Below are 14460 nucleotides of genomic sequence, written 5' to 3'. Positions count from 1 at the left end.
TTTTAAAAATTTTTTATTACTTTTTTAAACCATTGTTTTTTAAAAAATATATTTTATTTATTTATTTGACAGAGAGAGACACAGCAAGAGAGGGAACACAAGCAGGGGGAGTGGGAGAGGAAGAAGCAGGCTTCCCGCAGAGCAGGGAGCCCAATGTGGGGCTCGATCCCAGGACCCTGGGATCATGACCTGAGCTGAAGGCAGACGCTTAAGGACGGAGCCACCCTGGTGCCCCTAGAACTTTTTTTAAAAAAGATTTATTTGAGAGAGAGTGTGAGAGTGAGAGAGTGATTACAAGTAGAGGGGAGGAGGGGCAGAATTCCCACTGAGCAGGGAGCCCGACTCTGACTCTGGGCTCGATCCCAGGGCTCTGAAATCATGACCTGAGCTGAAGGCAGATGCTTAACCGACTGAGCCACCCAGGCACCCCTCTTTGACTTATTTGATTTTGATTGATTTGGGCCTTGGAGACCAGGGCTTTGAAGTGCAATCCAGATATTGGGAATTATCCTGTTCATAATAATCAGAATAGTCTTCTTGTGTGTTATATTCTGTCAAAAGCTTTAAATGCATGTTCAAAGTTGCAAATCACCAAGCAAATAATCTCCCTGAGACTGGATCTTCAGAAAATGAAATAAATGACCAACTTAACCAATGGGAACCTGCAGTTGCCATGCGAGAATACCACAGTGATTCAGCAAGAAGACATGACCTATGACTACCACAGAGGATTGGCAAAAATGGCAAGAACCTCAGAGTGGTAGCTGGGAGTGGCACTAATGCCTTAAATTTTGATCACGTCTCTCCATTAGGCTAAAAGCCTGATTAAAGGGGGGCATTATTAAGAAAAGAGACTACAGGCCCCAAATGGTTGCCAAGCCCCATGTTACCAATCTGAGACTTAATATCTAACTTAATTACAGTTTCAGCCTCTCCAGAATTACCTGGTCAGCTCCAGTGAGATAATCCTCCTGATAGATGATAGACACCTGCAGTTCCCCCAAGGAAGTGACCTTATTGCAAACAATCCACTGTTGGCTAATAACTTCCCCTTCTACCTATAAAAGTGCCTCATTTTGTACAGCTCTTCGGAATTCCTATCTGCTAGATGGGATGCTGCCCAATTCATGAAACACTGAATAAAGCCCGTAAGATCTTTAAAATTTACTCAGATGAATTTTTAAAAACAAGAGCTCTATCAGAAGAGGACTACATTTTTAAAAAACAATTTAATAATATATTAAATATCCTGCGATGAGTTTTAGTTTCTTCAGAGTTAATATACACTGTGGGATGTTGACTATGTCTGGGGCAGAACAAAGACATCAAGAATATGATCCACACACTTCAGCTTCCTAGGTGCACGAAAAGGGGGAGCCAAACAAGCAGATCTTGCATGACCTCAGCTCTGTTCCTGGAATCACCCTGTCTTCACTTCACACATTCCTGGCATGTCTTTCATTCTCTTGTGGCAGAAAGCAAGTGGAGTTGCCAGGTTACTGTTGATGAAGAGTAGTTTTTAGAAACAGAAAGTCAGTGTCCTGGTTCTGAATAATTTATCTTGCTCGCTGGAGCATGTTAAACAGTAACTATTGGTTGGTGCTCAATCTGTAGGATCTTACTCAACCCATAATTTGAGTGTCTATGATGGATATATCACTTTTTCTTTTTACTATTTTTCAAGTATAAAATGGATGTGTTATATTTCCCTTCCAGAAGTACATGGTGCAGTCATTTGGCATTAAATTGTAAGAATATAATTTATTAAGTGAATGAGAAATGAACTTTCAGGTTTCCACATCAACTATTAAAATATCAAATTGGATTTAACCCCTAAAATTTGAAGGTTTTAAATATGAGAAACAGTTCTCAGAAATATGGGGGTCCCATTTTTTCAGTGCCTTCTTCCTTTTGTTCAGCAGACTCAAAGAGGTATAATCCACAGTTTTCAGAGGCCAGAAAACCTGGCCTCTATATTTCAGTTATTGAGTTATGTGACCTTGGACAAATTTCCTCATCTGTAAAATGGGAATAGTAATATCTACATCACAGAATTGAGAGTAGAAGAATGTAAGTAAATCACCCATCCATATTATTGTATGTGTTTATCAGCAGACATGCTATTATTATACTAGGCCTCCAGGAAATGGTAGCTATATGCAATTTTATTTATGGAAAAGATACTTTCACTTGGTTCAAAGTGCAAAAGATACAAAGAGGTACATGTATCTTTTGAAATCTTTTTCTTAGTCACATATCCCTTCTTGGAGTCAACTGATATATCAGTTTCTTGTGTATCTTGTTAGAGATATTTTGTATATCTAAAAGAAATTTATATTCTTTCCCCACTTTTTTTTTTCAGGAATGAAATTATACAGTTCCATGTTTTCTTTTTTATCACTTGAAATGTATCTTAGAAGTTGTTCATATAGGTTAAATTTGTTTTTTAACAGTTGTGGCTAAATTAATTTAACCATAGCTGTGTATTTGTGTGTGTCTCTCTTACACGCACTACTCAGCCATCTATTATAGAGACATGTTCCAATTTAATTACCAATTGTAACCCTAACTACTGGATATTCGTTCATTCATTCAACAAATATTTATTGAAGGCTTACCATGAGTCAGGCTGGGCCCTGGCAATATATCAAAGAACAAAACAGACACAGTCACTTCTTTCACATTCTAGTGAAATGTGAGGCTGGACATTCCATTTTGCCCCATCCTTTGCTGCGTGGTGTTTCTGAGCCCCACTGGCGCTCATTGGGTGTCAGGCTAACCCAATCTTCCAGCATCCCTCTGGTGCGGGGCGGGATCCCTGAGCGAGAACGAGCAGAGGAATCTGGAATGACCAGAAAACTCCGAGGCGCCTAGAGCTCCACGCCCGTCCAGACGCGGGAATGAAAGCAGGCTCCGGGATGGCGTGAGAACAGCCCCAGAAGGGGGCAGGGGTCCTCGGGGTGTCGGTCCCGGGTGTGAGAGCAAACACATGTCTGTGTTCATGTCCCCTCCGCACTGTGAGCAGCACATGGGGAGTTCGGAGACCACTTCTTTAATTACGCCATTTATAGAGGGGACACCGAAGCCCGGGAGGGTGAAGGCCAGGGCTGATGCCCACCTGAACCTGGGGTGGGGGCGGACGTTGGGGGACGTCAGCAAAGTCAACGGCTGGGCAGACGGAGCCGGCTAGGAAACTAGGCACCTTTGGGCGTCTACTAGAGACGAGCAGTAGGAAGGCCTGGGTCCCGCATAACGGGTGGGGGGAACAGGGGGCGGGGCGGGCGGCGGGGGCCCAAGCCCTTTAAACTCCCGGCGCGCGGGAACCGCGGCCCAACAGCCACAGGCGGGCGGGGCTGACGGGCGGCGCTGGCAGGCGCGCGCCCCCGCCGGCCAACGACAGCCCCCGGCCTCGCCCCCTCGCCGACGCCCCTCCAATCAGTAACTCTCTCGCCTCCCGCCCCTGCCCGCGCCCCCGACACTGACAACCCGCGCAGAAGGACGGCGGGGGCGGGGCTCCTGGCGGGTGTGTCTGGGCGAGTGCCGTTGTCGCGCGCTCCCCCGGAGTTTCGAACGCAGTTGGCCCTCGAGGCAGAAAAAAAAAAAAAAAGAACGGCGACCAATGGCGTGGCAGAAAGGACCCGCGCGCAGGCTCGGCTCCGCCTCACTCGGCTAGAAAGAAGTCCAGGCCCGACCATTGGCTCGCGCGACCTGTCACTCGCCGCTGCGGCCAGCGGGCAGGGGCCTCGCGGTGATTGGTTCCGCCCAGGCGCGAAATGTAACGCGGGAAAAGCCGGAGCAGTGACCCAGGCGGCAGGTTGTTATTTTCGGGGGCTCGGCGCAGCACGTCCTGCTTTCCTGTCACCGAAAGGCAGGCCGGCCGCAGCTTCCCGCCGCTGCAGCCTGCGTTGGGGAGTACAAAGAGGGGAGGGCGGGCCTGACCCAGGGCTGGGGGTCTGGCGCTGGCCGCGGAGTGCCGGCCGAGCCGCTCCGTTCCTTCGCTGGCCGCAGCGCAAGAAGATTCCGGGAAACGTCCGCCAGCCATGAGCCGGCGGGACTGAGCGCCGGCGACTCGGGAGCAGCGCGGGCGAGCGGAGCGAAGGGCCAAACCGGGGCTCAGGGAGTGCGGCTGCTGGAGCTGCGGATCGGGGCCGGGCGATGATCCGGGGTATGGAGGCGCCGATGGCGGACAACCCGCCGCAGCCGCCGCCCGTCATCTTCTGCCACGACTCCCCAAAGCGGGTGCTGGTGTCGGTCATCAGGACGACCCCGATCAAGCCCACGTGCGGCGGCGGTGGGGAGCCGGAGCCGCCGCCGCCGCTCATCCCCACCAGCCCCGGCTTCAGCGACTTCATGGTGTATCCGTGGCGCTGGGGCGAGAACGCGCACAACGTGACGCTCAGCCCCGGGGCCGCGGGGGGCGCCGCCTCGGCCGCCTTGCCCGCCGCCGCCGCCGCCGAGCACCCGGGGTTGCGAGACCGGGGCGCGCCCCCGCCCGCCGCCTCCGCCGCCGCCTCGGGAGGTGAGGACGAGGAGGAAGCGAGCAGCCCGGACAGCGGCCACCTCAAGGTGAGCGGCGCGGGCGGGCCGGAGGGGCGCGGGGCAGCCAGGGCCCGTTAACGGCGCTGCCCGGGAGCCGGCAGCGCCCGCGGACGCGGCGGGTGGGGCGGGGCCGAGTTTAAAACGTGAGGTCGCTCCGGCCGCGGCGGGGGCGGGTGACAGGACGCTGACGTCACTGCCGCGCGCCAAAATCGGGTCCCCGCGGGGGGGGAGGCGGGGCGGCGGTCACGTGACACTAGCGGAGGGGAGGCGGCTGGCCGCAGGCGACTCCGCAGCAGGTGCAGTGAGCGGCCGCTCAGTCTGGGGTCGCGGAGGAGGCAGGTCAGCCGCGTACGGACACTGCTGACCTCTGAGTCCTATCTGGCCGGAGAGGGATTGGAGGAGCTGCGGGCCTTCAGCTGTGTCTGGGTGCAGGAAGGGAGGGGTTTGCGTAGATTCTGCTCCATCAGTGCAGATACCCCGGCCCTACTAAAGGTGCCCTGCAGAGATGGCCGAAGAGCGAGAAGAGACTTAGGGGAATCTTAGAAGTTGTACTTTCTCTGCCTCTCATTCATCCAGCGTACTACTTTGCTAGTTGCTGAGAGCACACAGTGGACTGGGACGCTGTTGTCGTTAACCTCGAATTGCTCTCACAGACTATTTAGAGCTGGGCAAGATGTGACTGCTAGGTTCTGGTTCAAGTTTACACTTTATGGATCAAGCGACTAAGCCTTAGAGGGGTTGGTGAAGGGACCTCCCCAAGGTCACCCAGCTAGGTAGTGGGAGAGCTGGGACTATGGTCGAGTTTTTGTAGCTCCTGATCCTGAAGCATGTATTCAGAGTGCCTCTCTGCTGACATACAGTTTTCTCTATAGACTGTAAACTCCTAGAGGGCAGGCATCATTTTTCTCTGGAAGACTGTTCAACTTTAATACCGCACATTCTAAATGCTGAATAAAAGTGCTTGGTAAATATTTGTGTAATGAATGAATTGTGCTAATATGAGATTAATATTCAGGTTCTCTTTGTTAAATGGTTATGTCAGATAAGCGGTTGACTAAAGAAAACAAGTAAATCAGTGGATAAGTGCCTATATTGGTAATACTGTATCTATAAATTGAAACACGTTTACATGCAGTAGCAAAGATGTTGAAACTCCATGTGTTTTGAGCCCTGAGGAAATTGATATACACTTTGTTACTAGTGGCATTATTATTAACTACTGTATATATATATTATAACTACAAAGTTATAAAACTGCTTTGACACCCTTTCAACTCTTGAAGGGGCACTTCAGTAAAAATTTGAAACAGTAGAAATTTGAAAAGACAAGCAGTGGAAATATAACAGTGCGGAGTGAGTTTGTGAAGGAAACAATCACTGTTGCTGTCACTAGGTAGCAAGATGGTTTAGTAGTCTAGATATTTTCCTGTGTTAACATATTTAGCCTTTAAAAAAATTAGGTTTTATAGTTAAGAACCATAAAGGCATACATGCACAAGTAATTGTGGAAGATTTTACATTTACTATTTTGTTAATAATAATTTAACCTAATTTTGGGCTATCCAAGAAGATTAATATAATAGATAAATGAAATTTATAGGTATGTTCTTTTTGGTCTAAAAGAGACTTATCTTCACAAACCTTGCATAAAAGTTGCTCACACACTGCATGGGTTTGAATTTTAATTCTTCTGTTGTCTACCTCTTTTCAGAGGTAAAATATACTGGAAATTATGAAGAACATAAAAAAGCAAAAAGGCTGTTTTATATTTCATTTTTTTCTCCTCACAGTCATATTTCAAAATTACTAGATGAATTGATTTTAACTTGTCCTTTAGTTAATGAAGAAATCCAACTACAGCTCCAAAAATTCATTCATTTAGCTTTGCCATCTTAAGGGGAAAGGTCTGGAATATACTTTTATTTAAGGATGTTAACTGGTTTCATTTGTGATCAGTACACTCTAGACTAAAGATAGAGGGTTCCATCCCCCTTTACTTTGTTTTATTTCTCTAAAGTACTTGTAGTTCTTTATCTCTACATGCATCGTGGGTGAATTGTGCTGACTGAATCTGTTTACTTTATGGAAAGATGGGAGACCAGTAACATGTTTCCCCCTAGCCCTTTCTCTCAGTATACAGGTTAGAGGCAATAACAGCTGTGAGTTTAAGGACAACATTTGTGTTTGTTTATTGTCTATTTGTTGCCACTGCTCCCAGGAGAGGTGTTAACATCTGAGACCCTCACATCAAGTGTCAGCTCTTACTTGCTCCCTTGTTTGTTCCTATCCTATGCTGCCTCCCCTGCCTGTGGGGAGAACAGGCGTTATCTACCAATTTATTTTGGCCCCTCATCACAAGATTGCTTAGCACTGTTGGGGTATAATTATATATTAGCACTATCTTCTCTTCGTTTTTAGAATTCCAGGAGGGGACGGAACGGAACAAGACTAATTTCTCTCTGCTATAGGTTATTTCCAAGCCTCTGCACCTTGTACCCTCTACTCAGACTATGTTCGTGAGGTTACTTCTTCACTGTGGGACCTGTGTGGTTCGGCTTCTCTGTGCATAGGCTTAAATATCATTCACTTTTCAGGACTTGCCAGCTGCCTATCCCACCCACCCTGTCACCTGAACACTGCACATAGTCTTACAAATAGCAGATGAGTACATATAATTTTGATCAGCACCATGTTAAACATGTTAATATAGTAGCCACCATTTATTGCCTGGCATAGCAAACTGCTGAACTCTGTGTTGAGTGTTTTGAATTCTTTAATTAATTTATCTTGTTTACCCGATGAACAAGGAGGAATTAGAGAAAAGAGTCCCCAAGATTAAGTTTAGTTAACATCATATGGTAAATGGCAGAACTGATTGGAATCTTCCAGAGCCCTTGTTCTTAATCCCTACATGATATTGCTCCTCTATATATCATGTGTGAATTGACTTTAGGGGTTTATTATTTTTATAGTACCAAGCTGATGAAAGCAGATTTATGAAATACACACTATTTACACCTATATGTATCTCAACTGAAATGCTTTATGAGGATACACAAAATACAGCAGACAAATGCAAATTAAGACTCAGAAAGTTGTGCAGATAGGTCAAGGTGGGGGATAGAATGAGGAAGCAGATATGAAAGCCAAAAGATATTTGGATCTAAACTTGAATTTGAGGGGCGCCTGGGTGGCTCAGTCGTTAAGCGTCTGCCTTCGGCTCAGGTTATGATCCCAGAGTCCTGGGATCAAGCCCCGCATCGGGCTTCCTGCTCCGGGGGAAGACTGCTTCTCCCTCTCCCACTCCCCCTGCTTGTGTTCCCTCTCTTGCTGTGTCTCTCTCTGTCAAAAAATAAATAAAATCTTAAAAAAAAAAAAAAAAAAACACACACACCTGAATTTGAAAAGGGAAATATGATCAATTACATTTTTTTTTCCATTTTCTTGTCAAGGTACATATGCCTTCCTCTGAGACCTATTTTTCTTTTCCTTCTAGGTTGTGTTTAAGCACTTTATTTAAATTTTACTTTGTATAAAAATGTGTCAAGGACTTTTAGTTTTTTTGGTCATCACATGAATACCCAGTTTGAATATAACTTTTTCTAAAATCTTGGTAAATGTACATTATTCAAAGTGGCTTAAGAAATAACCCAAATTTTATTAAATAACTTTTTAAAGATAGTTATTGACGTTGAAAACGCAAAACATTTATCATGTATGATTTCAGAAAACACTTTGAAAATCACTAATCTACCTTCCAGTGGTACTAAAATTCTGTCTGAAAAATTAAATTTACCAAAGTATGCAAATATTTTTGGCAGTTTAATCATTTTGCTTCTTTCTAGTAGCTTATTTCGCAGTAGTTGCCACATAATAAATAGAATGTGTTGCATTTTTTTTTAAAGATTTTATTTATTTGTCAGAGAGAGAGAGCACAAGCAGGGGGAGCGGCAGGCAGAGGGAGAAGCAGGCTCCCTGCTGAGCAAGAAGTCCATGTGGGACTCGATCCCAGGACCCTGGGATCATGACCTGAGCCGAAGGCAGATGCTTAACCAACTGAGCCACCCAGGCATCCCTGTGTTGCATTTCTTGTTCGCTTTACTTTCTCTTGTGAACCATCAAGCAATCCTGACAAGATTAGTCTGTCAGACTACAGGTATACTTGATTGCTGATGAGTTAGTTAACACTCTGTTATTGTCAAATTTACCTAGAAACATGGCTTTATTGCTAAGGCCAAAATGAAAAGAACCTTCTTTAAGTAACACAGCTTATTGTTGTATGTATGGTTAAAAGATGCTCTTTATTCACTTGTTTAGGGCATCAGTTGATTACCTGCCTTACTTAATTTTCTCAGTTGAAATGATACACTCAGTGAAGCCTTACCTGTATATGGCTATGCTGTTGTATTATATTGTATTTTTTTAGTTCTCTGTTTCTCATTTAGAAAATGCACTGGGAAGCAGTCAAATTGTTAACTTTTAAAATACTCAACCCCCCATTAATCATGCTTGAAAATAGTTTTGTTTTTTTTACTAGAAATACAAAATAGTAATGGATAACCTAAAAATTTTGATACTAACTAATCAGTTATTTCAAAGTATAATAGAAGCAACAGTATGTTTTTATGTATTTAAAAATACTGGGAGGGGCACCTGGGTGGCTCATTTGGTTTAGCGTCAGACTCTGGGTTTCAGCTCAGGTCATGATCTCAGGGTCATGAGATCGAGCCCCAAGTTGGCTCCACGCTCAGCGAGGAGTCTGCTTAGGATTCTTTCCCTCTTCCTCTCCTGGCTCTCTCTCTAATAAATAAATAAAATCTTTAAAAAATACTGGGAAAAGATTCTTTCATGGCACAGGAGTTGTACCATTAAGGTTTTTTTTTAAATTAAAGTATAATTAACATACAGTGTTATTAGTTTCAGGTGTACACTATAATGATTCAACAACTGTATACATTTCTCAGTGCTCATCAAGATAAGTGTAATCTTAATCCCTTTTATCTATTTCACCCATCCTACCTACCTCCCCTCTGGCAACGACCAGTTCATTCTCTGTATTTAAGAATCTGTTTTTTTGTCTCTTTTTTTTTCTTTGTTATGTTTCATAAATTTCACATATGAGTGAAATCATACGGTATTCGTCTTTCTCTGATTTACTTAATTTAACGTTATGCCCTCTGGGTCCATCCATGTTGTTGCAGATGGCAAGATTTCATTCTTTTTAATGGCTGAGTAATGTTCCATGTGTGTGTGTATGTGTGTGTCTGTGTGTCTGTGTGTGTAAGACATCTTTATCCATTCATCTCGACAGACACTTGATTTGCTTCCGTATCTTGCCTATTGTAAATAATTCTGCAATATACATAGGTGCATATATCTTTTTGAATTAGTGTTTTTGTTTTCTTTGGTTAAATATCTAGTAGTGGAATTCTTGGATCAGATGTTAATTCTATTTTTACTTTTTTGAGGAGCTTCTGTACTGTTTTCCACAGTAGCTGCACCAATTTGCATTCCCACTAATAGTGTTCCTTTTTTTCTTCATCCGTGCCAACACTTGGTATTTCTTGTCTGTTTTGATTTTAGCCATTCTGACAAGGGTAAAATGATATCTCACTGTGTTTTTAATTTGTATTTTCCTGATGAATAGTGATGTTGAGCATCTTTTCATTTGTCTGTTGGCCATTTGTATGTCTTTGGAAAAATGTCTAAACAGGTCCTCTGCCCATTTCTAAACAGATTGTTTTTTTGGGTATTGAGCTGTATTAAGTTCCTTATATATTTTGGATAGTAACCCCTTATTTAGATATATCATATGCAGATATCTTTTCCCATTCAGTAGGTACCTTTTGGTTTTATTGATGGTTTCCTTCATTGTGCAAAAGCTTTTATTTTGGCGTAGTCCCAATAGTTTAATTTTTCTTTTGCTTCCCTTGCCTTAGGAGACATATCTAGAAAAATGTTTCTATAACCACTGTCAAAGAAATTACTGCCTATGTTTTCTTCTAAGAATTTTATAGTGTCACGTCTCACATATAGGTCATTAATACATTTTGAGTTTATTTTTGTGTATGCTGTAAGGAAGTGGTCCAGTTTCATTTTTCTTTTGCATTTGCATTTTTATGTATTTAAAAAATATTAGGAAAAGATCCTTTCATGGCAGAGGAGTTATATCACTAAGGTTTTTAATTAACCTGATTTCATGTTTCATTTCTTAACAGGATCACCTACTATTTTTATGAATCTTAGATAATTTATTTATTTATTTTGCATTTTACATTTTTAAAACAAGATTTAAAAGAATTATCATATAAACAACCAGCAACAATCCAATTATTGTGGCTCAATAAATGATGGAAATGAATTCTTGAATTTTACTCCTGCTTAGATCTTTCTTTGCTGACTCTGGGTTAACAGTTTTAGCAAGCAAGACTAGAGCTAAATGTAACTAGTGAGAATCAAAGCCAAGAAGTAAAGGTGAAGGTGAAAGTATTTGAAAACAGCCAATAATTGCTACAAGTACATTTGCAAATTTGGACTTAAACATAAATAAGTCAAGGTCCAGGGCCTTGCCAATTCCTAGCCTAATTATAAATGGAAACTCCTTTTTTTTTTTTTTTTTTTACAATTTTATTTATTTGAGAGAGAGTGAGAGAGAGAGCATGAGTGGGGTGAAGGGCAGAGGGAGAAGCAGACTCCTTGCTGAGCAGGGAGCCCGATGCGGGGCTTGATGCTGCAACTCCAGGATCATGACCTGAGCCCAAGGTAGACACTTAACCAACTGAGCCACCCAGGTGCTCCATAAATGGAAACTTCTTAAAGAGTTATATAATGTTGAGGAAAGACATCAATTATGTATCTCTTTTGGCAATTTCAAGATCAACAAAGAATTGATGAGATTTTTATCCTGTCAATAAATACTTATTAACAAAGTGGGTGGGGCGCCTGGGTGGCTCAGTCGGTTAAGCGTCTGCCTTTGGCTCAGGTCATGATCTCGGAGTCCTGGGATCGAGCCCCACATCGGGCTCCTTGCTTGGTGGGGAGCCTGCTTCTCCCTCTCCCTTTGCCCCTCCCCCTGCTTGTGCTCTCTCTCTCTCTCTCTTTCTCTGTGTCAAATAAATAAATAAAATCTTTAAAAACAACAACAAAAAACCCCAAAAAGACAAAGTGCCTTAGTCAGTTAGTTTAAACTAAAGCATGCTGTAGAATACAAACTTAAAAATCCCAATCTCAGCCTAATCATGGCTCATGTTATATGTCTTGGGTGGGTTGACTGCAGGTATGTGCCTTGTCCTATTTATTCGGGGACCCAGAAAGAACATCCCCTACCTGAGACATTTGGGTCTCAAGGCAGAGAGAAAAGAGAGATGAAAAGGAACCATGTGATGGCTTTTAAGGCTTTTGCTTATATACATATAATTTCCACTCACATTTTATTGGCCAAAGGAAGTCATGTGGTCAAGCTCACCTCATTGGTACCCACACAGAGTGAGACGGGCAGTAATATTTTTACAGTGTTATTATGTGCTGTAGTGCCTTTCCACGTTGCCTTTTTTTTTTCTTTTGGTGGCAAAAAATATAACAGAATTTACCATCTTAATCAATTTTTGGTGTTAACTATATGCACATTGTTGTGTAACAGATCTCAGGATCTTAATCTTGCAAAATTGAAACTCTATACCCATGGAACTCCCCTTTCCTCTCTCCCTACAGTCCCTAGCAACTACCATTCTATTTTCTGTTTCTAAGAGTTTGATTAATTTAGATACCTTATATAAGTGGAATCATATGGAATTTGTTTGTGGTGTGTGTGTGTATGTATTTTTTTGTAATGGCTTATTTCACTTAGCAGGGTGTTTTTAAGGTTCATCATGTTACAGTACCTGGCAGGATTCTTTTTTTAAGGCTGAATAATTTTCCATTGTATTGTATATGCTACCTTTTCTTCATCCATCTGCCAATGTACATTTAGATTGCTTCCATCTGTTGACTGTTGTGGAAATAGATTTTAATATCTAAGAATTTTTTAAACATGACTTATCCTATTAGATAACTCATCCATGTTGGGATTGGGCTTTTCTTTCAAAGTGAAAATTGACTGAATGGATTTTTTCCTGGAGCTATTGTTATCCACAAGGTTTTGGCCTGGTGTGTGTAAGCATTTGGAAGACTTTAGGTTTTTTATATTGCAGGCAGTAAAAGCATCTTCATTTTGGATGTAGTTGTACATAATCCTTTTATCATTTTTCATGTAACTTGTATGTGTACAATTTAACCTAATCTGGAAAATGAGAAAGACTTTTTCAAGTGAATGTTTATTTTAGATTAGTTCTAGATGTATGGAAAAGTTAAGATAGTACAGGGTGTTCCCATAAATCACATATCCAGTTTTCACATTGCTAACATGTTATATTAGCATGGAATATGTGTTACAATTAATGAACCAAATTGATACATTGCTTATTGACTAACATCCATAGTATATTCAGATTCCTTAGTTTTTAAGCAAAATTGAGGTGAAATTCACATAACATAAAATTAACCATTTTAAGGTGTAATTAAGTGACATTTAGTAATTTACAATGTTGTGCAACTCCCACCTACATATCAGGTTTCAAAACATTTTCATTACCTCCAAAGAAAGCCCTGTACTCATTAAGTAGTTACTCCCTATTCCCCACCACATGCAGTCTCTGGAAACCAATCTATTTTCTGTCTCTATGCACTCAACTATCCTGGATATTTCATTACATGGAATCATACAATATGTGGCCTTTGTGTCTGGCTTCTTTCACTTAGCATACTGTTTTTGAGGTTCATCTACCCTGTAGCATGTATCATTTCTATTGCTGATTAACATCCATTGGCTATGTATATATATATATATATATATATGACATTATACCACACTTCAAATTATTTTTTCCATAGTGGCTGAACCAATTTACATTCTCATTAGCAATTTTTGAGGGCTCCAATTTCTCTACTTTTTTGCCAAAAACTACTTTTATTTCCTATTTCTTTGTTTGAGTATAATCTAGTTGGTGTGAAGTAGTATCTTATTGTCCTTCTTTTAAAAATTAAATTTTTATGTCAAGCTTTATTGAGATATAATTGATCTCATTGATTTTGATTTGCATTTCTCTAATGATTTTGGGCATCCTTTCATGAGCTTGCTGCCCATTTGCCTAACACCGTTGGAGAAATTCCTATTTAAGATCTTTACCCATTTAAAAAAAAAAGATTTATTTATTTATTTTAGGGGAGGGCAAGGGGAGAAAATCTCAAGCAGCTCCCCGCTGAGCACGGAGCCCGCCATGGGGCTTAGGCTTACTCCCACCACCCTGAGATCAAGAGTCCAATGCTTAATTGACTGAGCCACCCAGGCACCCTGGTTTTTTTACCCATTTTTAAGTTGGGTTTTTTGTCTTTTTGTTGTTGAATTTTAAGAGTTCTTAAAATATCCTTTTTAAGGGATACTAGACCCTTATCAGATATATAATTTGCAAAGATTAATTTTCTGTTTTTGTAAGGTTGTCTTTCACTTTCTGGAGAATGTCCTTTGACATGCAAGTATTTTGTAACTTTAAGGTCAGCTTATTTATTCTTTTGATGCTTATGTTTTGTTTTTTTGTTTTGTTTTGTTTTGTTTTTGTTTTTTTTTTTTTTTTTAATTTTTTTATTCTTATGTTAATCCCCTTACATTACAACATTAGTTTTAGATGAAGTGTTCCATGATTCATTGTTTGTGCACAACACCCAGTGCTCCATGCAGAATGTGCCCTCCTAAATACCCACCACCAGGCTAACCCATCCTCCCACCCCCCTCCCCTCTAGAACCCTGTTTGTTTTTCAGAGTCCATCGTCTCTCATGGTTCGTCTACCCCTCCGATTTCCCCCGCTTCATTCTTCCCCTCCCGCTAC

General features: G+C 42.0%; 1 protein-coding gene across 1 annotated transcript in view; it reads left to right on the top strand.

The window, feature by feature from the left end:
* Positions 1-3305: 3305 nt before the first annotated feature.
* ZNF367 (zinc finger protein 367) overlaps positions 3306-14460 on the top strand; it is a 33073-nt gene continuing 21918 nt past the window's right edge. Inside the window, exon 1 of the mRNA XM_045882369.3 lies at positions 3306-4566. Within this exon, the coding sequence (XP_045738325.2) occupies positions 4156-4566 (411 nt within the window). The 5' untranslated portion in view covers positions 3306-4155. The remainder of the gene's footprint in view (positions 4567-14460) is intronic.

Source organism: Mirounga angustirostris, unplaced genomic scaffold (assembly GCF_029215605.1).
Source record: "Mirounga angustirostris isolate CCGP_5_RB_7025 unplaced genomic scaffold, mMirAng1.0.hap1 SCAF_15, whole genome shotgun sequence".
Classification (NCBI taxonomy): Eukaryota; Metazoa; Chordata; class Mammalia; order Carnivora; family Phocidae; genus Mirounga; species Mirounga angustirostris.
Note: the sequence above shows the minus strand (reverse complement) of the source record. Positions and strands in the feature narration are given on the sequence as shown.